The sequence below is a fragment of the Tiliqua scincoides genome, chromosome 8, assembly GCF_035046505.1.
Source record: "Tiliqua scincoides isolate rTilSci1 chromosome 8, rTilSci1.hap2, whole genome shotgun sequence".
NCBI lineage: Eukaryota > Metazoa > Chordata > Lepidosauria > Squamata > Scincidae > Tiliqua > Tiliqua scincoides.
The window spans coordinates 37,180,261-37,208,188 of NC_089828.1; the positions used below are offsets into that span (position 1 = coordinate 37,180,261).

The 27,928-nt window shown below is 46.2% G+C and overlaps 2 protein-coding genes across 6 annotated transcripts in view; both read right to left on the reverse strand.

Annotated features, from left to right (window-relative positions):
• The window catches only part of TLE2 (TLE family member 2, transcriptional corepressor), a 72,365-nt gene extending 70,368 nt beyond the window's left edge, over positions 1–1,997 (reverse strand). For 3 of the 4 annotated variants that reach the window (XM_066636644.1, XM_066636642.1, XM_066636641.1), the window contains exon 1: positions 1,839–1,997. The gene's annotated coding sequence lies outside the window, so the exon portion shown is untranslated. The remainder of the gene's footprint in view (positions 1–1,838) is intronic. The other variant, XM_066636645.1, reaches the window with a different exon arrangement.
• A 1,112-nt stretch (positions 1,998–3,109) lies between these two features.
• TLE5 (TLE family member 5, transcriptional modulator) lies at positions 3,110–25,652 on the reverse strand. 2 transcript variants are annotated; one of them, XM_066635884.1, is made up of 7 exons: positions 25,267–25,652; positions 19,080–19,177; positions 13,900–13,963; positions 9,898–9,942; positions 6,743–6,805; positions 6,025–6,099; positions 3,110–5,050 (listed from the first exon to the last, which is right to left on the reverse strand). In XM_066635884.1, exons 1-7 carry the CDS (start codon positions 25,291–25,293, stop codon positions 4,832–4,834), a joined length of 591 nt encoding a protein of 196 aa, XP_066491981.1. In that variant the 5' UTR covers positions 25,294–25,652; the 3' UTR covers positions 3,110–4,831. The 2 variants fall into 2 exon arrangements, with proteins under 2 accessions (XP_066491981.1, XP_066491980.1); XM_066635883.1 differs by having other exon boundaries at positions 3,110–5,053.
• Between the last annotated feature and the right edge of the window lie 2,276 nt (positions 25,653–27,928).

Consider the following 27,928-nt stretch of genomic DNA (forward strand, 5'->3'; position numbering starts at 1 on the left):
ATTGAGGGAGTGAGCTGGTGAAGGTCGTCCAGCCGAAAAGAGATGTGTCACATGTCTCTATGCCCTTTCTGGACCATCAAGGGAGACACAGCTGTCCAAGGACTGCTTCCAGGGGCTAAGGAGCCTGGCTTCTTTGCACTGTAAGTAGGTCATCTGAGAGCTGACTGAAGACTCCCAACATTTCTGCCTAGAGGCAAGGTTAGTCTGGGGAATCGAAAGAGCCCTTCCCCCAGGAAGACTGCTTTTTAAAAATCTAACAGCAGTTTAAAACACCATGTGGGTTTTTGGCCTGCAAGTAAAATAGTTGTCATGTTCATTTCATAATAAACATTGCAAGCAAAAGAGTTTGATACTTTTTTGTATTTGTGTATTCCACATGAAATACACCGTAACTTAGTGGTTCCCAAATGGTGGGTTGCAACCCACCAGTGGATCATATGCCCACTGCCCATCACCCCAGCAGGCTCTGCGTCCTGATTTCCAGCGGAAGCAGCTATCTGGCACAAGTTTCTGAGCAGACTGGCTGGAAAGATAAAAAGAGGTGGTGTGTAAGGAAAGCATTGTGCCATGTGGGAACAGCTTTTTCTGAACACAGTGGTCCATTGTTTGTAGACCGCTACAGTGGTCTTCAACCTGTTTTCTGCCATGACCACCAAAAAGAAAAAAGTATGAGATTAGGGACCCACTGCTAATCCCATCCCCCTCCTGGAACCCAATCTACCCACCCCATTTCTTCTGACCTCTTGTGTCTTCACAACCACCCTGTGGGTGGTAAACTGCTGGGGGGAGGAGGTGGGTTCCTCCCAATTTTCACTTTTTTAAAAGCCTGGGCATGATGTCACTTCCGGTTGTGACATCACTTCCAGGGCAACATTTTGAGCTTGGCACTGGGCTACACACTCATTAGCTATGCCACTGTCGAGAACCAGTTCAGATACTTTAAATCAGCTTTGAACCAGTTATGGCGGCGCTTCCCAAACTTTTTAGCACTGTGACCCACTTCTGGTCTTCATTCCAGTCCACAAAGTGCTCTGCCACCTCTCTCCCACCCCATTGCCTCCCTCTGCTCCCATGCTCTGTGCTGCCCTGTTGCTTACCTGGGGCAAAGACCAGCTGCTCCTGGGCTGTCCCTCTGCTCCAACATTGTGCTGACAGGTTAGGGGCCGATGCCTCCTGGCCCATCCAGTACAAGGGGTTGCAGCGGCTCACAGCAGCAGGCTGCAGTGCTGGCTGCATCAGCCAGGTAGTGCCCCAGTACGCCTTGCAACAGCTACTGCCTGGGCCTGCCTGAGCTCATTCAGAAGTGGGAGAAGTCAGCGTGGCAGTCGAACACCTGAACAGGACTGCAGCCTGCTAAATGCACTAGGCTTACAACTCACTAGTGGGCTGCAACCCACAGTTTGGGAACTGTGGGTACACAGCTTGGGAACCCTGCCACATAGGGACAGCTTTTTTCTAATATTGGATCTGGCCCACGGGCTGCGGTTTGGAGCCTGCCGCTATAGCGAATGTTTTAATTAAAAAATTGACTATATTATTCTGCATTCAAGGTGCAGTACAATCTTTTGCCTTACCAGATACATATTCCAAATTCCATTTCAGGCAAAAACCAGATAAACCCCCATCCCTGACCATTCGCCCCTCCTTTCCAACAATCTTTGAATACATAATTAACTAGCATGCCTTCCTGCAAATATTCTCCATTGCTCTTTTGCCCAGAGTATTTCCCCATAAATGAGGTTGGTGGTCTAAAACCAGTACAGCCCTGACAGAGAGGAAAGCAGGACAGTCATCACCTGATCATTGCATACTTTTCTTCTTAATCATCACACTTTTACCTTGCCCTTCTTCCAAGGAGTTCAGAGCAGCACACATGTTTCTCTGCCACTTTATCTTCAGAACCCTGAAAAGTAGGTTAGGCTGTGAGGTTATGCCAGCCCAAGGTCATCATGGTTGAGAAGGGATTTAAACCTAGCTCTCCTTGCTCCTAATTTGATACTCTGATCATTACACCATACTGGCAGTGCCTGCTTGTTGGGAACTATCCAATAGCATAGCCAGAGAATAAGGCTTTAGTGGGCTAGAAGACCTCTCATTGGCTGCTTGTGTCAGTCACAACCAATGACTCAAAAAGCTGCAGTATCACTGTCTGCCATTGGTGGAGCTCAAGTAGAATACATAGCAAGGCAGCAGCTCCTTCTTCCAGCAGGTAGCAACAGAGTACATGAGTACTGGGTTTAGCCAGCAAAGTCCTTGGTTCAGTTCCTGTTCTAGCCCATTTAAACACAAAATGAAAAGGAAAAATTGAAAATGTCACATTTTAACCAACCATCTGATTTCTTTATTTGAAAAGGCACAGCTATTACATCCTCAATACAGAATTAATTTTTCTCAGTTCCTCTTAATATAGGTTGAGTGATTAATAAACACATATGAAGCAAACAAGATTTCTCTCTCTCTCTCTCTAAAGGAATATATACAAACACAAAATTCATTTTTTTTCCTTAAAATCTCTCTTGTTAAATGAAAAAGTCAAGCTAGCGCACAGAAAGGTAGGAGAAAGCTGCAGTATCCTTAAAAAAAACCCAACAAAAACCATCAATAGGAAGTTGGGAAAGGGTGGGAGAGAATATTTTAATTCTATTCCTTCCTACCCTTCTCCATCCCCCCTCAGAAAAGTCATAATGAAAGGTGGGGGTCAGCCATTATATGCTGGAAAGATTCTATATTTACCAGGAAGCAGGGAGAGTGGGAAGAAATGGGGAGGGGACAAATGACACAACGTCAAAGAGATTCACCCAGAGGTGGGGATCTGGAACTAATATATATAAAAGTTTCCTTCTGTGCTACTTTAAATCAAGATACATGCAGAACAAGAAAGGTGCTCATCAGCTAACAGTGCTGGGGAGGGAGAGAGGCTTGGGGGGGGTGACAGCTTCTAGAACCCCAGCAGAAGATATGGCAGAAATATGGGGCTGGCAGAGAGACAGGGAGCAGCTGCATGGATCAAATTCAAACTGGAGGGGTCTTATGGTATGACAGGTTAGGTGGATGATGCACGTGTGGGGAGAGGAGTGAGCGAGCTCTAGGATGGCCACCCACTACTTTCTACTTTGTCTTTAAGTGCAGGTGTTATGGTTATTTTAAATAATTGCCATTATTTTGCTTTAATGTTTTTTTTAAAAATTGTAACCATAGACGACCCCTGGCACTGCAGGATAAGAGCCAACAAGTGAACTGTTCATGTTTACAAAACCCCACTGAACATTGTCACTTGTAATAATTCATTACAACTGTTTAAGTTAACATAGTGGCTTATTTATTGTTCATAATTTGTCTAAATGTCAAACCTGTTGAGGATGAAATCATTTCTAGTGCTCTAATAAGGCTAATCAAAAAGATGAATACTTAAATGTTATGTGACTGGTCAAATGTCCAGGCCTACTATGGACTCAGTAGGATGGGAATTTTCTCCTCCAGCTTCTGCCTTCTCCCATGGACTCCTGTATGTTGGAATACATGGGGCAGGTTTGCACCAATCAGAACTCCTTAAGTACCCAATGGGCGTTATCTTGGCTGGCATAGTAAATTGTAGAAATATGGGATTAAGTGAAAACACTGCGTGCTCCTGACCACCTGGACCCTCAGTCTCCAGAAGACACATCCTACTGAGGATTTCTGCCCATCTGCCAGGCAACTATTTGCTGGTGTGAGAGATCATCTATGCTAGGCAAACAATAGGGCCCAGAGGCCCCAATGAGCCGAATGAGCTGCCATTTTAAATTTCATTTCAGACTCCCAACTAAGATCAGAAGCCACATGACACTGTTATGCAGCTTCCCCTTTCTGGGGGGCAACTAGCAACTCTTGCACAAGTGCTACTGAGGTCTTGGAGCTGGCCCATTCCTCCCCCATCCACATTCCTTTCATCCAGCATATCACAAATTTAAGAGCAGCACACTGCAGTAGGAGTAGCAAGGGCACTGCCATCTATACTGAACCAGATCACTGGTCCATCAAGTCCAGTCTTGTTTACTCTGATTGGCTGCAGCTCCCCAAGATCTCAGGCAGTGAGAGGTGTTTCCCAGTTCTCCTAACTGAAACTGTTGCAACTGGAGATGCCAGAGACTGAACCTGGGACCTTCTGCATGCAAAGGACATGCTCTATACCTCCAAGTTATGGATGCTCCCAATAAAACCGCTCCATAAAAAGAGAGACAAGTCATTGGTCCATCTAGTCCAATCTTGCCTACTCTGGCTGAGATCTCTAGCAAGGGGTCTTTCCCATCAGGTGCTCTCTGAGGTCTCCAGCAAAAGGTGCTTCCCATCACTTGCTGTCTGGTCATTTTGGCTGGAGTTCTGCATGCAAAGCACATGCTCTACAGGTGGCCAACAGAGCAAATAGCTCCAGATGAGTCACTGTAGGAACAGATGATAAGCAGTTAGTGTTTAGATACAAGCACCCATATTTAGACATTTAATTTAAGGGGGGAGGAGGAAGGGGTCAAGCCCCTCCCTCATCCTACCCACAAGCAGTGCAACCGATTATGCCTTTGTAAATGCCACTCAGCCAACAGCCATCTGCGAAATGGCTGGAATAAGAAAGGGGGTGGGGCCAAAGCATTATTGTTAGGGGGGGGCTGGGCAAAATCACTAGCACCCCGAGCACAGGGTTCCCAGGCAGATTACTTCCCCCAGCCAACCAAACAACATCTGCAGTTCTGCCAAGCGCTTGCTAGAAGAGATACTGCATCTTTGACCGACTCTTCCCTGCTGCCATTCTCTGCGCCCCCCACACACACACCTGCCCACCCCATCCCCTGCAATCAGTTTAATCTGACTTCTCCCCGTCGTCATCTTGGTGGGCTTCGCCATCGTGGCCATTCTTGTCCTCCTTGGAGAGATGAACTTGTGAGCCCAAGGCAGAGAGAGAGAGCAGCCCGGTGCTAGCGCTGACGGCAGGTAGGGATGGAGGCTGCAATCCCACCGGCAGTGGGGTCAAGGGCAGGGCGAGAGCTTGGAGCTGAGAGAGCTGGTGAGCCTGGAGCTGCTGCTGTAGGGAAATGGAAAGATGTAGAAACAGACAAGAGAGAGGAATGGATGAACACAGGGTTCAACGAAAAGCTGCCAGGGGATGCCCTGACCACTCACACCAGCCCTACTTTTAGAAGGGCAATGGTGTGCATGATATCGTTAAATTGGGTGAGCTGAGAGGGTCCATAGTTGAGCACTGGCAAGTTTGAGCACAACTGGACACATAAAGCTGCTTTCTTCCAAGTCAGACCCCCTGATTCATCTAGCGCAGTATTGCCTACACTGAATAGCATCTGACACTGACAAATTCAGGGTCAGACAGAGAGTTTTTCCCCATCCTACCTGAAGATGCTGAGAATGGAACCTGGGACCATCTGCATGCAAACCATGGACTCCACCACTGAGCAACAGGCCCTCTCCATGGTGTTCTGTTCCCAGTGGCCTGGAAACCTCAGGCAAGGGTCTCTTCTCCCCCACCCCGGCCAAACTGGGGGGATTTGGCCTTCCACCTTCATTATCACATCAACTCTGAGAACATCCTTATTCATTATCAAACCTGGGAGGATGAGGGGGAGGACGTAGAGGGCAGGTTGGGCAATGACTGACGGTCTCTTTGCTCCAGGGCCCATCTGGCTGACCCTTGAAGCCCCTGGCAGCAGTGGAAGTTGCTCAGCTGAGTAACTTGCACTGCTTTCTCCCCCTCTCCTATCTAACTGGGCTTCTTCAGAAGCCCTGTGATCATGCAGGGGCCTCAGAGGAAGCCCATTTGCTAGGGGAAAGGAGCAGAATGATGAGAGAGCTTCTCACAGCGGATCTTTCCCAATGGCTGGACTCTACAAAAAGACCCATCTCCTTTACCCTCCCTAGCATCAGGGAAGTGCATGCCCAGCATAAGGCTTTGCCCAAAAGCCCCAGAGAACCTGGCTCTAATGCTGCCTGGAACCCGCTTTCCCCACACCTCCCATGAGTCCCATAAGAAGCGCCACAGACCCGGATGATGGAGTTCAGCTCTGGTGCCGTCACTTGCTTGGCTCGCTCAATGGCTCCCAGGACCTGCTGTTGGTGCTGGAGAAAGAAGGCAAAAAAGGAAAAAAAAATTTCCATGTTGAACATGGAATGGACAACAGCTTAAAAGACCTGGAGACTCTGGAGGAGCAAATATCAAGCACAAAATGGAAAATGAAGGCAGGAAGAGAACAGTGGGGAACCCCAGAGAATTTTTAAAAAATAAGGATGAGCGATGGTGCCAAAGTTCACATTTACCCAGTTTAGAACATGAATCCAATACACAGCTGATTATGAAAGGAACACAACATATCCAAAAAGTTTCTCTTCAGCTCAGAAAACCAAGTTGCATGGCCTGCAGAGATCAGCAAGGAGCCCTGGAACGTGCAGTTTTCCAAGGTAACTGAATACTCAGGAGAGATAACGAAGACCCTGGCACACTCCAACACCCCTTGCACCCAAGACGCTGCTGAGCATGCTCAAGACCAGGGCCAGTTCATAACCTCTTGATGCCTGAGGCAACATGCCAAATGCTGCCCCACTTGGATGAAGGGTTTGGCAAACAGAGTTAAGTAGGAATCAAGCTGGGGTTGAAGGGCTTCTCCATCACTAGTTGGAATTAAGAGAACAAATCCCAGTGGGGTGTTTTTTCACATGAAACTTTCCCCATAGCCTCCCAGTCACAACATAAAACAGGGGTTACCTCTTGTGAAAGATATGGCAAGACCTGAGCACAAATCCCATTTAACCGCTTGACGATCTCAGCCTGAAATGGAAAGACAGAATGTCAATCAGGAATCTGCCAACTCAAGCTTGCAAATGGCAGGGGAAAGCTAGAGCAGTGGAGTGGGAGAAATGTCTCAAGGAAATGCTCCCAATCTGAATCTGCTTGCAAAAAAGTCAATAAAAGACTTATTTACATTCTTCCAGTTGGAATCTCTTTCACATCCTCAATATACACATTTAAGAGGAAAAGAAAACAAGTAAAAGTGTTAAACTTGCACATTTTTATTTAAGGCAATCAAGTCTATGAAGAGTCAATTTAAGGCATTTAAAAAAACAAAGTAGACTTCATTGTTACTACAAAAAAAAAAATCAAAATTTTGACTAAAGAACCTGATTTGTGAATTAGGAAGTTTGTTTATTGATCATATATCTACCATGCCTTTCTCCACAGCAGGGAACAGCAGGCAGCTTACAACAGTACAAAACAGTACAAAAGTTCCAGGTTTGAACCTTGCTTGTACAATAATAATGGCCAGAAGCCTGCCACTCTTTCAGCTTCCATACCCAATCTGCAAAGTAGGTTTAACTGCATATTAAATACTAGTCTGTTTTACCAGGTTTACCAGAACAGACTTGCTGCCAGAAATAAAGCTGTCCACCTGCGTCCCTGTTGCAGGCCAAGTAACACCCCACTTGGGACTGCAGATGGGTGAGACAATAGGAGCCACATAGGGACAACCCACATTGGTTGGCCATAGCCCAGATAGTATCCCTGTTGTCACGATGGCAGGGATGCAGATTCCAGGTATTGTGGGTGAGGGGGAAGGCACGGAAGATATGGCAGCAACAAGGTTTACAGCTTTCCCTATGGTGGCACCATTATTGTGGAATTCTCTCCCAGCTTAGTTAGGAACTATGATCTCCCATTAGCTTTCCCGCAGAGCTGAAAACTTTATCGTTTAGCCATTCCTTCTTGATTTTTTTGGGGGGGAGGGGGAAGAAATGTTAAATGTTTTTATTAAAGCTGTTTGCTTTTATTTCTTGCCTTTTATAAAAACAGTACTTTTATTGTAATTCATAATCTCATAATGCCTTTTAAAGGCATAAAGCGTCAATTCCAATTTTGCTGAAAACTAGAAGTGATGTTTTTTCACTTTGAATCATCGTTCTGAGCCTAACAGAATCAGAGAATCATAGAGTTGGAAGGAGCCTAAATAGGTCATCTAGTCCAACCCCCTGCCTTAGGCAGGAAATTCTCTTATAGCATTGTCTCTATTAGAGCATTGTCTCTATATTCTCTGCTTGAATATCTCTAGTGAGGGAGAGTCCACCACCTCTCTCAGCAATCTGTTCCACTGCCAAACTGCCCTGACCGTCAGGAATTTTTTCCCTGATGTCTAATCGAAATCATCTCTCTTGCAGTTTTTACCCATTGGTTCTAGTTCTAAGGCTGTGGGTAGACGCACACAGCCTCTGTGGAGCTCAGAAGAGCCTCTGGAGGGCAGGGGAGCATCCCCCATATCCGCAGATTTAGGTATGTGCAGGGGGCAGGACTGGAAATTTTACTGTACAACCCTAAGCATGTCTTAGGTTGTAATTCTACAGCAGGGGTGCTCAATAGGTGGATCGCGATCTACCAGTAGATTGTGAGGCAAAATGAGTAGATCGCGGAGTGCCGACCCCCCCCCTTCAGGTGCCTCTGGGAGGAAACACCGGGAGTAAGGCCCATTGTACTCAATGGGGCTTACTCCCAGGTAAGTGTGGCTAGGATTGCAGCCTCACAGCCTAATCCTAGGCATGTCTACTCAGGAGTAAGTCCTGTTATACTCAGTGGGGCTCAAGGTACACCAACATACATTGTACACATAAATGTTATATGTTATGATGGCGTGAACATTATAAAAAAAAACTCTGATAGATCTCCGGGCCTTGCTGGGTTTCAAAGTAGCTCTTGAGCCAAAAAACTGTAAGCACCCCTGTTCTACAGTTTCTTGGGAGTAAGTGCCACTGAGCACAATTGGGCTTACTTCTGAGTAGGTATGCATGGAATTGTGCTGTAAGGCAAGGCTCTCCAGACTCCACCCTGACTTTTCCTTCCCCTGCATGAACTGCACTTATCATTCCACAGGGGAACTTCCCCACCACTGATCTCCCCCAAACTGCACTCTGGCCCACCACTTCCTGGTTCTGTCGCCCAAGTAGCCACTGCACCCAGATTTCTGGGCACCTGTGTTCAGTCAACCCGTGTTCAGTCAACCCCAGGAGGGAGCAAGGCCCTACCTATCTCCACTGCCACCTGGGGAGCCAGGGATGATGGAGATGCTTACTGGGCACACATGGCAGGCTGGAGCACAGTTTGGGGGAGATTGGCGGTGGGGGAAGGATGGCTCCCCGGCAGAACAGTAAGCATCAATTGTGTTGGAGACTCCTTTCCCAGCGCGCAGTGATATCCAGTTTAGAGACCACTGCTGTAAGGTAAGGCAACAGTACAGGAAATAATAGATTGATGTATGTGGGTGTATAGTTTTCAGGACACTACTACCTAGGGCTGGTGCTATCATTAGGCCAAATAGGCAGCTGCTTAGGGCATAGGCCTCAGAGGGGCATAGTACTGACCTTTTCAGGGTACAGTTTTATACAGATTCTTCTTTTTAACCCATGTAAACTGCAACTGCCAATTTAGATTTATATCAATTGAACATGTTCAAGCTTTAGCACTTGACCTGAAGGAATTGGTGACAAAATTTGCAAAGGGAATAGATGGGCAAAGTGAGATTTTGATGTGCCTAAAATCCAAACTTTTGAAAGACTTAAATTTTAACATCACAATTCACAAGATTATTAAAAATGATTTGTGTGCTATAACATTTTCTTTTGTATTTGAGAAAGATAATCAACAATAGTTGTATTTCTTATTCTTGCAATTTAAAATAAATTTAGCAGATTCAAAATTTGTGCTTCTCATTTTTCTACAAGATATCTGCTTTTGAAAATCGAAGTTGGCAATTTTGGGAGGGGTGTGTGTGTGCATGTAATTAGCCTTGCCTAGGGTGCAAAATAGCCTGGCACTGGCCCTGCTATCTCATCCCAACTCCTCCAAAACATTCAAGAAAAGCTTAAGCTCAATCTCACCTGTTTGTGCATTTCAATGTTCAGCCCATATGACATTTCGTAATACTGAAAATAGAGGGATGGAAAGTTAGGAGAGTGCAGAGTAATAAAAAAAATTCAAACAAAAAGCACACAAAAAGATTCATTTAGGGTGCAATCCTAACCCCTTATGTCAGTGCTTTCCAGCACTGACATAAGGGCAGTGCAGCTCTGAGGTAAGGGACCAAACATTCCTTTATTTTGAGGAGGCCTCTGTGAGTGACACCCAACTTCAGGATGTAGCACACATCCCATTCGCACTGCTATGCCAGTGCTGGAAAGCACTGACATAAGGGGTTAGGATTGCACCCTTAGTCTAACATTCTCACTTCCATCAGACAAATGCCTCTGGTAAACGCATAATAAGAACACGAAGACAACACACACATCTCCCAAATTTTTGGAGTATGTGGTACTCAAAAGGCAGACTTACTTTGAACATGGAGATTCCATTAGTTGCTTTTTAATCCTTTTAACATTTTAAAACATTTTAATGCCACTTTAACTTCCTGTGTTACCACTTTATATTGATGCTTTGATGTGTGCTCTTTTTAAAAAACACAATTCCATCCGTCTACTGAGACTGAAGCGTGGCATCCTTTTTTAAAAAAATATGAAATTAAATAAATAAAATTGGGCACCGTTTTTGAAATTGGGCACCCAATTTTGAAATTGGACACTGTTGATAAAAATATTCAGATACACAAATCTACAAATAAATAAAACAGTTAACTTTAAAAGCAATTCACCAATTAAAACAAACTAGAAATAACTGGCTTATTTAGATTGCATTACAAATTTAGATTTCATCTAACTTCTAGTAGCATTGAGTTAAAGGAGCACAGTGCTTCTTGGCTTGTACCATTTGTCTTATTCCAGAAGCTAGAACACGAACACTGCTGGATTACTGGGGGGGGGGGGGATAATAATTGAGAACCAGGATGGTGTAGTGGCTTAGGAGTTGGACTTAGACTTGGAAGATCCAAGTTCAAATTCCCACTTAGCCATAGAGCTCTCTGGGTGACCTTGGGCCAGCCTCACCTACCTCACAGGGTTGTTGCGAGAACAAAAAGAGGAGGGGAGGAACTATGTACACCATCCTGAGTTTCTTGGAGGAAGGGTGGTATAATAATAATAATAATAATAATAATAATAATAATAATAATAATATACATTTCAGGAACTTACCTGGAGGTGTCTGAGTGCCCAGTTTTCCTTCCATTCATGGACCCTATACTGGGCTTGCAGATCTGTCACATCACCAAAGACTAGGTCCCCTCAACAGGGTTGGCTCCTGCTCCACCCATGCAAGGACCCACACCCGTGTTCAGTCAACCTCAGGAGGGAGCAAGGCCCTGTCTATCTCCAATGCCACCTGGGGAGCCAGGGGCGATTGAGATGCTTACTGGGTAGTTGTTCAGAAAGAGAAGCAGCAACAGACCATCATCCTCTCAGTGCTGTTTTGATTCCCATATCTCCTGCCGCCAATGCTTTACTGAGGGCTGGGGCACTTAGGAGAAAGGAGAATGCTGCAGTCTGTCACCTGCTGCTCCTGAAAAGCTTTCCAACTGGGTGCCCCACTGGGAGTTCAGCAACAGTATCCTCCTTCATTTCTACCACTGCAGGGGACTTGCAGTTCCAGGACACTAGGAGGGGGTAGCTAATTTGTGCAAGCATTTCCCAAAGCATGGAGAAGCACACTACCGAAAGGGCCTTGCAGGCTTTTGCCCTAGTCATTCTCCCCCCCCCCCGTTAGAGCCTCCACTACTGCTCACTGCTCTGCCCTTTGTCAGAGAAAGACAGCAGCTAGAAGCAAGGCCTTTCCTGGGATAGCCCCTAGACTCTGGGATGCCAGCAGTGGAAAAGGAAAGCAAAGTGATAAGCAAGTCTGCACTGTTACGAAGATTTCAAAACAGTGCAAGGCCTTCTGTTTCAGCAGGCATCTGGCCAATTCTCTGATTTGGGGCAGCTGTTCAGTGCACACATTTTTGCTTTATTTGTGCCATTCTAGAGCATTTTTGTCTGTATTTATTGTATTCCTTGTTAGTTGCTTTGAGCTCTTTGGAAAGGGGCTGAAATGTAGGAACTGAGCCATAATGGGCTGTGCCCATTTCTACGGTATGACCAGTTATGATGTGTGCAGACAACCCTAGCCACAAGGGAGAGAAGAGAAGGTGGGGAAACCCCTTTTATTTAGGTTTTTTGAAATTCAACCATTTCCCCAGGAGACACAAAGCATATATTCTCTCGCTCTTATCTCCTCACTCCAGGGAAGGCGCAGCTGCTCATCTTGCTCAGGCTGTAGAAATCTTTCTAGTCAGCATTAATGACTCCTTGATGGAGGAAAATAAAAAATCTATCAAGCTGGATCTTGTCAGCTATCACGTATGCAGCCAGCGACCTTAACCTGATTGCACCAAGGAGAAGACAGCTAAGGACAGTAGGCAATTTGTGCTCAGTTATTACAATGCAAAAACATCTACAAATTTTGCTTTGGGAGCAGAATTCTGTTACCTACATAAATCTGGCAAATTATGTACATATTTACATAATGTACGTAGCTTCTGTTATCAAGGAAAAGTGCAAAAACCTACCTCCCTGGAAAATATCATCCAATCCCTCCTCTGGCTTTTAAATGCTTCATCATATCTTGCCCATATTTAGGTCCCTAGTCCTCAAGATAGGGATAGGTCCAAAACAACCATCACCAACAGCTCCTACTTGGCTCCTAGTATCCCAAGATTCTTGCCAGGCACCTTTGAAGGGACCCTTTAACCCTCTACACTTGTAAAAAGTACTGTACTCCTCTGATTTTGGGGTCAAATGGACACCTTTTAAATCCAACAAAACTGACTACAAATTAATGTTAAAAATATATAGGAAATGGGTATTAAGATGACCTGTACCGTTAAGAGTACAGAAGAGTCACTATACAGAGATTTTATCTGGGATCTGTAATGCCCCCAGGATTTATTCTGATGGCAAACACACAGGGACTGGGTAGCTTGAAGAGCTACTTACTGCATCGCCCTTTGAAAATGCCTACCAAAGTAGTGGGTGAAGCCTTAGGTGACAACAGCTTTATTCAACCCTGGCCTATCAGCCCGAACATTGTTCATTTCAATGTCAGGAATTCCGGCCATGAAAGCCTTAGTATTTATATCACACAGGGAAAAGACTGTTAGGCTGCAATCCTATACACACTTATCTGGGGGTAAGTCCCATTGAAGTCAAGGGGTAGTAGACACACATAGGATGTACAGTACTGTCAGCCAAGGACTTAAACCAAACCATTCAGAGAATTTCCAGTGAACCAGAACCTATAATCTTTGGGTTGTGTGAATTCAAACTCGCGAACCAGTTCAAAAATAACTGCTTCAATTAAAAGATTAGTGCTTTATTTTCCTGATTTTTTATCCTGTTGTATATATTTTATTTTAAAACTTTCAAAATATTTTTTCTTGAAATAATCATTCCATTTTTTCATAGAGATATACTGCAGGCAAGAGCTTGATCTAATATGGCATGCAATGAATTAAAACCGGTTCAAAACCTCTGAAACAGTTACTAAACAACTTCTTAAAGTCACCATCTGAACAGGAATTGAACCACAGAATTAAAGGGGAGTGTTAAAACTGATCCAAGCTTAAATAGTTCAACTCCTTGCTTTTAAAATGTATCCCCCACCCCATATCTATACCTGTCTTTCAGCAGTCTCTGTTTTATCATGCACCCAAAGTGTTCTCTCACTGAACCAAAAGCAGGCAAAGGGCTCCTTAATCGTCTCTTCCCATAGTGAACAGCAACAAGAGGTCTTACAGAACCTTCCCCTTCACAACGCAATTCAGCTACCTACAACCTTGAACGAATCAGTGTGCAGAGCAACACTGCTGGCCCTTTAAGCTAAACTGTCACCCTTCAGGGCTTTAGGTTTGTTTCCCACCAACCACATCAATTCATCAAGTCTTTGGTAATGAAACTTACCATGACGTAATGACGCTGCATCTCTGATTTCTCACTTGCAAGTTTGTCACATTCCAACTTCAGGCTGTGGCATGGGGTGGACAGGACAGAGGGGGAGAGAGACCACACAAACAGGAAGGGGAACAGAAAAGGAGACCATCATTAGAAGCAATACAAAATTCTCCCTAGATTTTTAAACTTTCCACAACATTTCAGAATGTGAATACGACATTTTGAACAGCCCTATTGTTAGATTTAAGCGATGACTTTATTGATTTAATTGAAATACATTTGCACATGGGTAAGTAGCTCAGAAGAAAGAAGGATCCTCGTTTCTAGATGGATGCACAAATATTATAGATGCACAATCCTAGAAGAGGTATTCTCTCCTGAAGGAGAGAGAATGCCTCACATAAGATGGCAAGGCAGATAGAAGGGGGAATACCTCTTCTAAGATGGCCCACCATCCTCAACCTTTATATGCACTTATATTTTAAAAAAACTACCAAATTAATCAAGGGCATCTTTAGTCAATTAAACAGTTTTGTAATCAATTCAGTGTTGCAGTACTGATTCTGGAAAGGTGGGGTGGGGCTGGAGAATTGTTATTGAAAAATTTTCAAATGCTACGGAAAATGTTTCAGTTCTAAAAATACATTTTTTTAAGGTTAACTACCTACTGAATTGTACCTAACCTTTTTCAGGTAAGTATCCCTAGGAAGCACAAACATGTATATTCAAATACAAAAACTGCACAGCTCCCAAGTGCACAAAAAATAGTGCATTAAAAAGATTTCCCAGCTTCATTTTTTCCCATTAAATAAACACAATGTAGGGGGTGATATGCAATTGAGGGCCCAATCCTATCCAATTTTCCACTGCTGGTGCTACTGTAACAATGGGGCGTGCACAGCATCCTATGGTGTGGAGGCAGTTACAGAGGCCTCCTCAAGGTATAGGACCATTTGTTCCCTTACCTCAGGGCTGCTTTGAGGTTGTGCTGGAAAGTTGGATAGGATTGGACCCTGAATGATCATCCTGAATCTTTAGAAGTATTTCAGGAAATAGAAGGTCACTGTCAAACCTGGAATTTGTCTGGGCATTTAAACCAGATTTAAAAAGGGATTGTACTGAATTTTTCCCCAATCAACTATTTCAGTTCTACTTTGTTTCGCAATCAGGAAAACTTTTGAGACATTTAAACAGTACACTATATGCTTTCCAGTTATCTAATTTACAAAGTTGTTCACAACATTAAAATCAAATCCATTAACAAACAATAATGCCAATACAGTCTAAAACAATTCATTCAACAAATTACAGCAAGATCAATCCTCAATACTTATAAAGAAACAGGGATCCCCTTTCCAAAGGTCTGGCAGAACACACACATTTGTAACTGTCTTCAAAAGGAGGCAACTTTCAGGAACAAACAAATGTCCTTTGAGGGCACATTTTAGTATGGGGTAGGGGTGGAAAGGTGGTTTTGTAGAGGTTCAGAAAGTATTGTGATATCAGCTTGGCTAGGGGTTTGTGAAGATGAGTGAATCAAGGAAACAAATCCTTCGTCAACAGCTTCTTTCTCAACAGCTATTGGACACAAAATCCTCCTCTCTTTCCTCCATATACTGATTCTGCTTGAATTCTGTAAGCAGGGCATGGAGGCATGGAGAATGGCTCATTTAGATAATTACCTGCTGGATGCAGCCTCACAGCCTAATCCTATGCATGTGTACTCAGAAGTAAGTCCCATTAAATTAAATGGGGCTTATACCCAGGAAAGTGTGGATAGGATTGGGCCATCAGCCTCTCCACTGCTGGATCTAGAGTTGTCCCTCCACCCTGGAACACCCTTGTAATGCCACCTAGTGGCCATTCTCAAAAGTTCCAAATGCTCTATTCTCTGGTAAACAACTGAAAAAGGCCCTATTGCTGCAGAGTGCAAAAAGGACCTATTTAAGAATTCAGAATCCAAACTAATGAGGAAGGTGGAATTTGAACTGGAAAAAAGCTTATCTTGCAAGGGAGAGGTGCAAACATTCAGAGCCAGGTGGGGGAGAGATCAGAGAGGAAAAAAGTGACTTAACAGACAGTGGTTCTCAAAATTTAGCACTGGACCCAATTTTTAGAATGACAATCTGTCAGAATCCACCAGAAGTGATGTCATTAACCTGAAAATGATGTCATAGCTGTAAGTGACATCATCAAGCAGGAAAATTTTCAATACCCTTCATGCAGCAAAATCAAATTAAATTTAAGTTACTAAGCACGTAAATTAAAAGTTTTCAATAAGTTTAAAAATTTATTTAAAATAAAGAAGAACCCCCTCCTATCCTCCCAAGCAGTTGCTGATCTTTTAAAACGAATTCCCCAAAGGCTGCAATCCTATCCACACTCACCCAGGAGTAAGCCCCATGGACTATCAATGTTAAAAGCATATACACAGTAAAAATTGTATCTGGACAAAACAGAGGTCCTTTTAGTTCAGAAACCAACCATGGAAGGTACTGGACTATGTACCTGCTCTGAACGGGGCTGCACTCCCTTTTGCAGAAGCAGGTTTGCAGTTCAGGGTCCTGCTGGATTTGTCACTTCTGGATTGCCAGGTGGCAGCAGTGGTGGTGGGGGGATTGATCAGCTAAATTGACATGGCAGCTGCAGTCATTCTTGAGTCAATCAGATCTAACCCCAGTGATCCATGCCTTGGACTCAATTATTCTAACATGTTTTACGTGGGGCTGGCCCAAAAACTGCTCAGAAACAGCAGCTGGTGCAGAACATGGTGCCCCATGTGGTGGCCTGGGCTTTGTGGTTTGACTCTCATGAGTAGCTTCTCCAGTAGCTGCACTCGCTGCAAGTTTGTTTCTGCAGCATAATTCAAGGTGCTGGTCTTCACCTGCCAAGCCCTTTATGGTTTGGGACTGAGATATCTAAAGGACCACCTTCACCCTTACCAACTGACTCACTCTCTAAGGTCATCAGAGGAGGCCCTGCTATGTGTGCTATCTGTGGCTGAGGCCAGGCTGATGGCTCCCACTGCAGGACCTCCTCTGAATAGTCCTTAACTCTGGAACTCCCTCCCTTTTGAATTAAGATCAGCACCCTCCCCATCAACATCCCAGTGAGGGCTACATAAGACTTTCCTCCTCCGTTTGGCATTTCCCTCAGGGCTAGGCCTTTTAAAGATGTTTTTAGTTGTTGTTGGACTATAAATTGGACTGCCATGTTTATCATCTGCTGCTAATTTTTCTTCCTGTTTTTATTTATTTTTTTGCACTGCTCTTGTTGCCGCTTTTATTATTTCTTGTTTTGCTGCTTTTAGCTACTGTTATTTGTGCTTTATTGTAATTTGTGCTTTATTATATTTTATTGCCTTTCTTGTATTTTTTTGTAACTTTTGTTAGTAACCTTGGACATCCCATTTTATGAGACAGGATTTAAATATTTTAAATAAATAAATCTCTGCTAATTGGACAAAGCACCTTTTAAAGTGGTATCCCCTTATATTTAGCAAGAGGACAGCAACTGTCTCTCTTCACCCCCAGCTCAACATCCTTTCCAGTGGCTGTTTTTGGTGTCTTTTCTCCATCTCTTTTTAGGCTGTGAGCCCTAAGAGGACAGGCAGCCATTTTGATTTGTTCCGCACTGTAAACCACTTTGTGAACTACTTTATGTTGAAAAGCTGTATATAAATATTTATTAATAATAAATACATAAATAAATAGTGTTTTTGTTGGTTTTTATGGCTGATTTATTATTGACTGTACTGTGTTCTTATTCCACAAGCCACATTGGAAAAATCATATTTTTAAAAGTGGAGAATAAATGTGTAAAAATAAAATAAAATGAGATTACCAAGCAAAACATCTCTGCACAAAGACAAACCCATCTTCCTGTATTGCTGCCTGAGAAGTCATTCTGGGCAGCTTCCTGATCAGATGACTAAGGGCCCAATCCAGATTCATGCATGCCGGTTTACTGCCAGCACGTACTATCACAAATGTGCCATACAGCAAGCGCACCCACATTTGCGAGCCATCTTACTGTGGGTCCAACACCAGAGCTAGCTCAGTGTGACCCCGCACTGTGCCAGCTCTGGCGCTGGGCCTCTGGCCCAGTGCCCGGCGCTCCATGCGAAGCGCCAGGCAGCAGAGAGGTAAGATGGGGCGGGGAGGAGGCAGGAAGGAGGAGTTCTGGAGCAGGCAGAGGGAAGGCATGGCAGGGGGAGGGAGCAGGACGGGAGGGAGGCAGGACCAGCGGAGCTGAGCTCTGCCAGATTCAGAGCCCCATGTCAGACTGCTCGCCCCCCCCCACTGTGGGGCTACTTATCTTACCTGGGGAAAGAACTCCCAAGGAGCAGCTGGCAGCTGCCCAGCTCACTCAGGATCCTGCAATAGCCATTTTGGCACCATGGGAGCCATGCATGCCAGGCAACTCAGGACTGGGCTGTAGTTCAGGGGCACAATGACAGCCTCCTTACCCTGATCAGAGTGGCAGGGAAGAGAAAGGAAGAATGGGGGGGCAAAAGTGAGGAGGTCTAGGCTTAGTGCTCTCTTTCTCACTGAAATCAATAAGGGACCAAGCACAACAGGAATCATGTTTTCTCAACAAGTCCGACTTTTGGGGGGGGGGGGGGTCGGTGTTCTCCTGACAACCCCTTTACTGCAGGAAAAGCTCTAGTTGTGGAATGTTGAGGTGCCTGTCAAGTTGAAATAACCTGTCTGGTAACAATGCCCAAAAGATAAAACAAACCAGGAGAGACAGTCCATCAGCGAGGATTGGGGGGTAGGATGAGAAGAACAGGCAAGGAGATTAGCAAACTAAGCTCCAGGGGTCGAATGATACAGCCACTTTGCTAAAACTAAGCAAACCCAAGTCAAGTCACTGCCTGGAAGGAGTGCCATCTGGGAAGCTCAGGTACACCTATTGCCTTGAGTTCCATGACATAAGAAAGGTGAGTTTTAAATGAAATAAATTACAGGCAGAGGATGGAGCAGCTTCACGAAGTCCACTTCCCCTTCCCTATCTGAAAAGACCTCTACTCCAATCATCCAAGAATGCAGCAGTGAGTGGAGGCATCCACTGGAGGACTAAGGGATGTCTGAGTTGTTTTTCTATTGATACTGTAAGCTTCCCTTGCAGGAGAGAAAAGGCAGGATACAGATATTTTAACTGAATGAATGAATGAGTGGAGAACTTGCCTATGGTACTGGGCCTGGAGCAGCTGGAACTCATCTTTAATCCGGTCACAGGAATCTGACGTTGTGAACTTCAACTGCTGAGGCAGGTGAGAAGAACCCTGGAATGACACAAAGTGTACTTTAGTCACTGATGACACGATTTTGACTGTTCAGTTCATTAAGCTGCTAGGTTTCAATGAAACTAGTCATGCTGCTGTAAGCCACCTTGAACTGACTTGGAGAAAGGCGCAATATATATATTTAAAATAAAACTAGCCCTCAAGGTGGCTTTTTCCCTTCCTGTCAAACTCATCACCACCCAATTCAAACCAATTAAAAACAAAGAGGCAACAACACCAATAAAACAGCAAATAAAAGCATCATTAAAATACAGGAATTGACAATTACTCAAGTAAGGCTTGGTTGAGAAGCAACTGCTTGAGAAGCAATTTTGTCTTAGATATATGGTGTTGGAGCTATCAAGGACAAATCTCTATGTGAAAATTATTAGCAATATTTCTATCCCAGTTTTTTCCAAGTTGCTCAAGACTTGGGTGGGTTCTTCCCCACCCACCCCTCAGAATAACCCTCTGAAGAATTTTTTAAATTGTACTTTATTTAAAACATTTATATCCCCTCTTTTAGGATGCCTCATCCTGTCCTATCAGGTGCAAAAGGAAATGGGAGGAGGGAAGAGCAATAAAGCAAAGAACGTACTATAATAAGAGATAATGTGAACTCAAGGTAGGAGAAGGAAGTTTTCTGAAAGTATAAAAGCTAGGAATTCGACCCAGGACTGAACCACAAGTTCTTTGCTAAGAACTTTCAGCCTGAAATTGGGAGAAGGGGGGGGGGGCTGTCTTTTCTCCCTACCCCTGCCTGTTTTCTAGAGGTAGCAGCAAATAATTTCCATTTTATATAACCAGAATTCCATCTCAAGCAAGACTACACGATGGTGCAGCATTGTTTGGACAAGACTTTTGGGGAGAAAAAGTGGTGGTTGCCAGGGGTCAGAAGCAGAGGTGTCACCAGCAAGGAGGCAGGCTGACTTTGCCCACCTCTTGTAAATCACTGAAATGACCCATCCCACTGCAAATGGGGCAGTCTAATTGGGAGAAAGCATTTTGACTCTCAAGGTCAGCTGAAAAGAGACTGGTTTCAAGGCCATGGGATGAGAAAGGGGAAAAAACCTAGTCAGTTTCATTTCTCAGGAGGCAGCCCAGGTGCCCCAGGGGAAGTCTGAAGACTCACCTCCCAGGTTGATTTTGACAAGGAGCTGCAGCCAGCCAATTGCAGCCTTCCCTCTGGGACATTCAGCATGGCCTCTCTGTATATAGCAACCCCTCTGAATACAGACAGCCTCTAGTCTACAAACTTCGAGGCAGACATGCAAGAGAGGTATGCAGAATTTTGAAGACTTGTCTATACCAGTGGTCCTCACACTTTTAGCACTGGAACCCACCTTTTACAATAAGAATCTATCAGGACCCACCAGAAGTGATGTCCTGACCAGAAGTGACATCATCAGGCAGGAAACTTTTTAACAATCCTAGGCTGTAATCCTACCCAGGAGTAAGTCCCATTGACTATCACTGTTAAAAGCAGCCTGTTCCAAGTACAGATCTGTAACATTTCCCCAAATGCAGTCACTTACCATGGCAGCACCATATTAAAAATAAAATGTTGAAATGAATGGGGACCCACCTGAAATTGGCTTGCAACCCACCTAGTGGGTCCCGACCCACTGTCTGAGAAACACTGGTTTATACCACTGCTATTCAAACTGGGGCATTGCGACACCCCAGCCTGAGGACCCTGGTCTTTGCGGGGGCAGCCTAGAGGCGGGGGGGGAAGGCTTTGAGAATTTGAGAACCAATGGTCTATACCAGGGGTGTCCAAAGCTTTTGGCAGGAGGGCCACATCATCTCTCTGACACTGTGTCAGGGGCAGAGTTAATTTACATTTCAAATTTGAATAAATTTACATAAATGAATATATTAAAGATGAACTTATATGAATGAATGAAAGTTTTGCAATAGCTCAAGGCCTATAAAAGGCCTTGCACAAAGCAAGGCTGGCCTTTCCTTTGCTGCTGCTACTGCATCACAGACTTGAAACAATAAGCAGTGGAGGGAGCCCTTATCCCAGCTCAAGCAAGTGGTCAAACAGTCGCCCTCAACTGAGAGCAGTTGCATCTGGTCAGCATGGGCTCCAACAAATCTCTGGAGGGCCACAGGCTCACTGGAGACTAGGGGCTCCCTGAGGGCCGCATAGAGAGGCCTTGAGGGCTGCAAGTGGCCCCAGGGCCAGGGTTTGGGCACCCCTGGTCTATACCATATTTTGGTCCCCAGGCCAAACCGCTGCTGTCTAGGTATGCTAGAAACTCTAGCAAACCTGTGTCACAGGTGGGCCACCATTAAAATAGAGGGGGTGGAGGAGGAAAGGGGCAGCAGAAGAGGAGGAGTTGCACTGCTGATCTGTGATGTCACGAGCAATATCCAATAGATGTTCCATTCCATCCAAAGACTTCAAACCACTGTAGCACAGTTAGAGCCAAATCCTATCCAATTTTCCAGCACCAGTGCAGCCATGCCAATGGGGGATGAGCTGCATCCTGCAGTGAGAGTGCAGGGTCATGGAGGCCTCCACCAGGTAAGGGAGCATTTGTTCTCTTTCTTCAAGACTGCATTGCAACTGCACCGGCACTGGAAAGTTGGATAGGATTGGGCCCTCAAATGACAAAGGCCTGCAGGATGAATCCAGCCCCAGGAAGCAATTTCTCTGGTCTCCGTTATAATTGGGTCTCCCAGCTTGATAATTGGGCTCTCTCATATCTTGAAAATATGAACAAGATTTGCACATTTTCTCTTCTGTTGTTTACAACTAATGAGTTTCTATGTGAGAACAAAGTGCTTATTTCTGGCCATCATCTGCTGATGTCATTTACTGCTTAATGATGTAACTTCCGGCCCTCAGCAGGCATCATGAATGCGAATTTCAGCCCTCTGAATGAAATGAGTTTCATTTCATCCCTGGTCTATATTGACTGGTAGTGATTCTCTAGAGCAGTGGTTCTCACACATTTAGCACCAGGACCCACTTTTTTGAATGAGAATCTGTCCAGGACCCACCGGAAGTGATGTCATAACCAGAAGTGACATCATCAAGCAGGAAAATTTTTTACAATCCTTGGCTGCAATCCTACCCACACTTACCCAGTAGTAAGTCCCATTTACTGTCATTGTTAAAAGAATATACATAGTAGCTTGTTAAAATTACAGGTCTGTAACTTTCCACAAATGCAGTCACATACCATGGGAGCATCAAATCTAATATATGAAAAATAAAATATTGAACTGAATGGGACCCACCTGAAATTAGCTGGCGACCCACCTAGTGGGTTCCGACCCACGGTTTGAGAAACACTGCTCTAGAGTCTCAGATAAGGATATTTCTTGTCACTTGGGACACTGCTGACAAAATGCATTTTCTCCACAATGGATCCCACATAACAGATGAGATCTGCTGCAGTATATACTGATATTCCAGAGAGGCCTCTTTATTAATGGTTAGCAGAAACTAGTGATAAATTCATCCTGAACAGTTACATCTTGAGACCTTGGTTATATACTTCCTGGAGGCACCCACCTGGTCAGTGTGGGAAGCAGGAAATTGGACTAGATCAGGGCTGCCCAAACCCCAGCCCGGCCCTCGGGGGTTCCCAATCCAGCCCGTGGGGAGCCCCCAGTCTCCAATGAGTCTCTGACCCTCCGAATACTTGCTGGAGCCAGTGCTGGCCCGACGCAACTGCTCTCAGCATGAGGACGGTTGTTCAATCTCTCACCTGAGTTGTGGGACAAGGGCTCCCTCCACTACTTGCTGTTTCACGTCTGTGATGCAACAGTGGCAGCGAAGGAAAGGCTGGCCTTGCTTTGTGCAAGGCCTTTTATAGGCCTTGAGCTACTGCAAGACCTTCATTTATTCATATAAGTTCCATTTTTAATAAATTCATTTATGTAAATTTATTCAAATTTTAAATGTAAATTAATTCTTCCCCCCCCCCCCCGTCCCCGACACAGTATCAGAAAGATGATGCGGCCCTCCTGCCAAAATGTTTGGACACCCCTGGACTAGATGGATCCAGCAAGGCTCTTCTTAGACTCAGATGGGAGAGTCACATTTTTTAGCACTGTCCAATTTTATTTATTTAAAAACATTTATACACAGAGGTTTAAGCTAAACCCTTTTTCCTGATTTGGTGTATTTCTACACAAAGTGAGTAAGATTTTTTTGTGGGGGGGACGGGACGACGACTTGAAATAGAACTTAAAAACACACAAACTCCACACTCCTTCCCAACCTGTAATTGTACCAATTAAGAAGAAATCTATTGCTCTGGTCTTCTGAAAGTATAAATTGAGTGGGTAAACTTTCATTTCCAATAAATTAACCATATCCAGTGTTAGCAACTGCAGGGAGGAGGATTAGTAGCCCTGCTGCTGTTGGGTAGGTGTCCTGCAAGGGGTTAGCCACACTTTTGCTCCCTTAGAATTCTTGTTGCGACCAACAGAGAGGGAGAGGAAGGACACACAATCTCCAATCAATCACATATTTTAGGAAATCAACCTACCTTCTTTCAATGCCTTCTTCCTACTCCCAGGACAAAAACCCACTGTTTTTCTCTCTGTGTATATACAATATCTGCCTCCTTTGTCCTTCCCATTCCCCATCCACTAGCTGCTTAAGGGTGCAATCCTAACCCCTTATGTCAGTGCTTTCTGGCACTGGCATAGCGGTGCCAATGGGACATGTGCTGCATCCTGCAGTTGGGTGTCACTCACACAGGCCTCCTCAAAGTAAGGGAATATTTGTTCCTTACCTCAGAGCTGCATTGCCCTTATCAGTGCTAGAAAGCACTTACATTAGGTGTTAGGATTGTGCCCTAAATCTTTATATCCTCCCTATGCATCCTTATAAGTGATCACATCATACCTCTTCTACATCATACCACAACATACCCCATCTGCACCCTTCAATCTATCATTGTTCCTCCGCCACACCTCTCAAGGATAGCTTCCCACACTTTCCATTGCAGCCAGACTCTCTTGCACCTGTCCCCCAACCCAACCCAACCCAACCTATTCCTGGTTGCTGTCTCCTCTGCTTCCATCCTCCCAGGCCAATTTCAAACCCCACAACACCAATATACCCCTAAACCCAAACCTTGACCTTTCTCACCCATCAGGCACCCTCCATATCCTTCCTTCCACATCCGCTTCTCTCCTCCCTTGCTCCCCATTCTAGACCCTGATCTCCAGTTAATCACTTTTTCTCCCACATGCTCCTCTCTGACACCCCACTTTATGCTGCACCTCAATTTCCAATGCCAATGTTTGGAATGTCAATGCCAATGTCTGTTTCTAATGCCAGTGTTTGCAACCCCTCTCTGTACACCCACAAGGCCTCCCTCCCCAGTTCTTATCTGCATTAGTCACCCACCATTTCCCTTCATGCACCACCAATGTTCCCACCCCACCCCATGCCCCACCCCTACTTTCTTTTACCAAATATTCATTTTGCAAAATCAGACCCTCTCTCTCCTCCCCCCCCCCCCCCCGCAACCTGATTCCACCTGAGCACCCACTTTGGGCTTTTTGGGCCCCCTGTTCTGCTAATCGCTCACTTTTTCCTTCCTGGTCATGAGTTCCTTCCTTCCCTTGGCCTCGTGACACCCCAATTCTCCTGGCCTCTTGGCATGGGAGGCCAATCTCTGCCTCTTCTCCCCCCCCACCTCAAGCACCCTAATCCCCCTCCCTCTCTTCCCTTTGCCCCTTCACCAGCCCCCCTTCCCTCTGCTCTCTTTGCTCCCTACCCACCTCTCCATCCATCTTGGCATCCCACCCTCCTGCCTCCCTTGGCACCCCAATGCCCACCTCTCAGCCCCAACCCTCCCCTTGGCATCCTGCCCTGCCCTGCCTCCCCTTCCTTGGCACCCCCTGGACACAACCCCTTCCTCTCAGCCCCCCCTTGGCACCCTGTCCTGCCTCCCCCTGCCCTCAACCCCCTGCCCTGCCTGCCTGCCTGCCTGCCTCCCCCTCGGCACGACCCCTGCCTCTTGCCGCGACCCCCTCCGGACACTTCAGTCCCCTCCTCCTGGACGCCCCGACCGCCCTCCAGCAGCCTCCCCGCGCCGCCGCCTCCCCCTCACCGAATGCCGGCTTTGCGGAAACATCATGTCAGGCTCGGCTCGCGAGGAGGCTCCTGGCTGGCGGCGCTGCTGCAGCCGCTGCGGGCCGGAGGGGCTGCGGGCGGCGCGCGGGGCTCGCTCTGCGCCGGGCGGCGGCGCTGCTCCTGCGGCTGCCTTTGTGGCTCCCGCGCCTGCCCCGAGAACGCGCCGCGAGCAGGCCGCTGGCCTGGCCTGGCCCAGCCGGCCGCCTCGGGCTCCGAGCAGCGCGCCGCGGGACTCGCTCGCCGGCCCGGGGGACCCCGCCGAGGCTGCAGGCCCGGCACCGACGCGGCTCCAGGGAGGGCTGCGCTACTCCCCCGCTCGCCGCTGCTCTTCCTCCTATTGTTTAATGGCGGCTGCGGACTCTCCTCCTGCGGCTGAGCAGCAGCAGCACCACCTGCTGCTCTGCTACTGCATCTCCAGGCCCCCCTCCCCCCCGTGTGTGTGTGTGGTGTGTGCCTCCTGAATTCCGTGGGGATCACAAGCACATCTGGCACCCACATGGGCTCACAGGTGCAGGCTTGCTCGCAAAGAAGCCTCCCCAAGCTCTAGGCTTCGGGAGGCTGCGACACAGGTAAGTGGGGTGGGCGGGGAGGCAGGTGAGGCAGTGCCTCTCCACTGGGGTCCTGCGAAAAGCGTTGCCGTCCTGCGAGGTGCCCAAGCGCAGAGCTTCAACATCCCCACATCCCTGCTTCAACATATACACCAAGCACACACTGTGTGCGTGGGGTTGCAGCCATGCTTGGGCAAGAACAGCCCAAGCTTGTGGTCAAATACTCCAAAGTAAACCAGTTGGTTTCCACAAGGAGCAGCCCAGAATAGATGAAGGTGCCCCATACCGAGTCAGACCCTGTGTTCGTTTAGTTCAGTGTTGTCAACAGTGACTGGCGGCAGGAGCTTTTCAGGGCTTCTGGTAAGGGTCTCTCCCAGGCCAACATTGGACCTTCTGTCTGCCAAGCAGGTGGGCAACCTCTGAGCTTCAGCCCCCTCCTCACATAGGAAGCTGTTTCCTTCTGAGGCCTTGATACATCAGGGCAGGCAGCGCTGGACGTAAGAGCTTTTTTAAGGCTGGGCTTTAAGAGCTTAACACATTTTTGGGGTTGCAACTGTGCAACCCCAGGCAAAACATTTTTGCATTGGGCCCCACATTTTGCATTTTGCCCCCACTCACCGATGAATAGCAGCAGCAAAGCACCTGGCAGCAGCATCATTGCCAACCACTTCCTTTTTCAAGCCAATTCAAAATTCACTGGGGCTCCAAAAAGTGGAGTTGCCCACTCTGCTATATCACTCTCACTGTTCCAAGTGTCAGATGTAAGGGCCTAGCTAGCAAAAACCAAATGTCCACATAGTCCATCATCCAGTTTCACACAGTGGCCATTGAGATACCTTTGGGAAGCCCACAATAGAGTACAAAGACAACACCCCTCTCTGTCTCTAGCAGGAAGTAAGCAGGGGAAGACTGCATCTATGTGTGGAGGTTCATTTAGCTATTCATAAAGCCTTTGATAGACCTGCATAAATTTGCATTCTAAGCATGCTTCCCTGCCAGCAAGTTCCATTGAACAAAATGGGCTTACTTTGAGTAAACATACATTGAATTGTACTACAAAAAGAGCCCTGCTGGATCAGTCCCAAAACCCTTCTCATTCATCATTGTGCTTCTCACAGTAGCTGACCCAATGCCTCTTGCATCCCACAAGCAGGACACAAACACCAGAGTCTTCTCCTTCGGTTATCACCCAATAACTGGTGCTCAGAGGTAAACTGCTTTTGAACATGGAGGTTGCATATAGTCATCCTCGGCATCACCTGGCAGGACAAAGTTCCAAACACCACAGTCCTGGAACTAATTGAAATCCCTAGCATGTATGCACTGCTGAAACAGAGACGCCTTTGTTGGCTCGATCATGTCGTGAGAGTGGATGATGGCCAGATCCCAAAGGATCTCCTCTATGGAGAACTCATGCAGGGAAAGCACCCTACAGGTAGACCACAGCTGCGATACAAGGACATCTGCAAGAGGGATCTGAAGGCCTTAGGAATGGACCTCAACAGGTGGGAAACCCTGGCCTCTGAGCGGCCTGCTTGGAGGCAGGCTGTGCAGCATGGCCTCTTCCAGTTTGAAGAGACACTTGGCCAACAGACTGAGGCAAAGAGGCAAAGAAGGAAGGCCCACAGCCAGGGAGACAGACCAGGGACAGACTGCTCTTGCTCCCAGTGTGGAAGGGATTGTCACTCCCAAATCGGCCTTTTCAGCCACACTAGATGCTGTGCTAGAACCACCATTCAGAGTGCAATACCATAGTCTTTTGAGACTGAAGGTTGCCAACTAAGATGGTCAAACAAAAGTTCTTCCTACCTGCTCCATCCCAGTTCCACTGTTCCTTTAAAGCTTAATGGGACCTTCATGTTTAAAAGCTGGATATGAGTTGCTGTGGAGAAACAGCTATTGCCTCACATGGGCACACTGTTGCCTGACATCCAGCTTGTCAGATTACCAAGAGCCAGTGGCTTATCTGAGGGGGGGGGCAAATGGGACAAATGCCCTGGGTGTCAGGCTTGGAGGAGTGCCTCCATGCCGCCATCCACTCCCTCCACGGCGCCCCCCACAGCACTCAGTCAGCTGCTGATAATGTCAGTG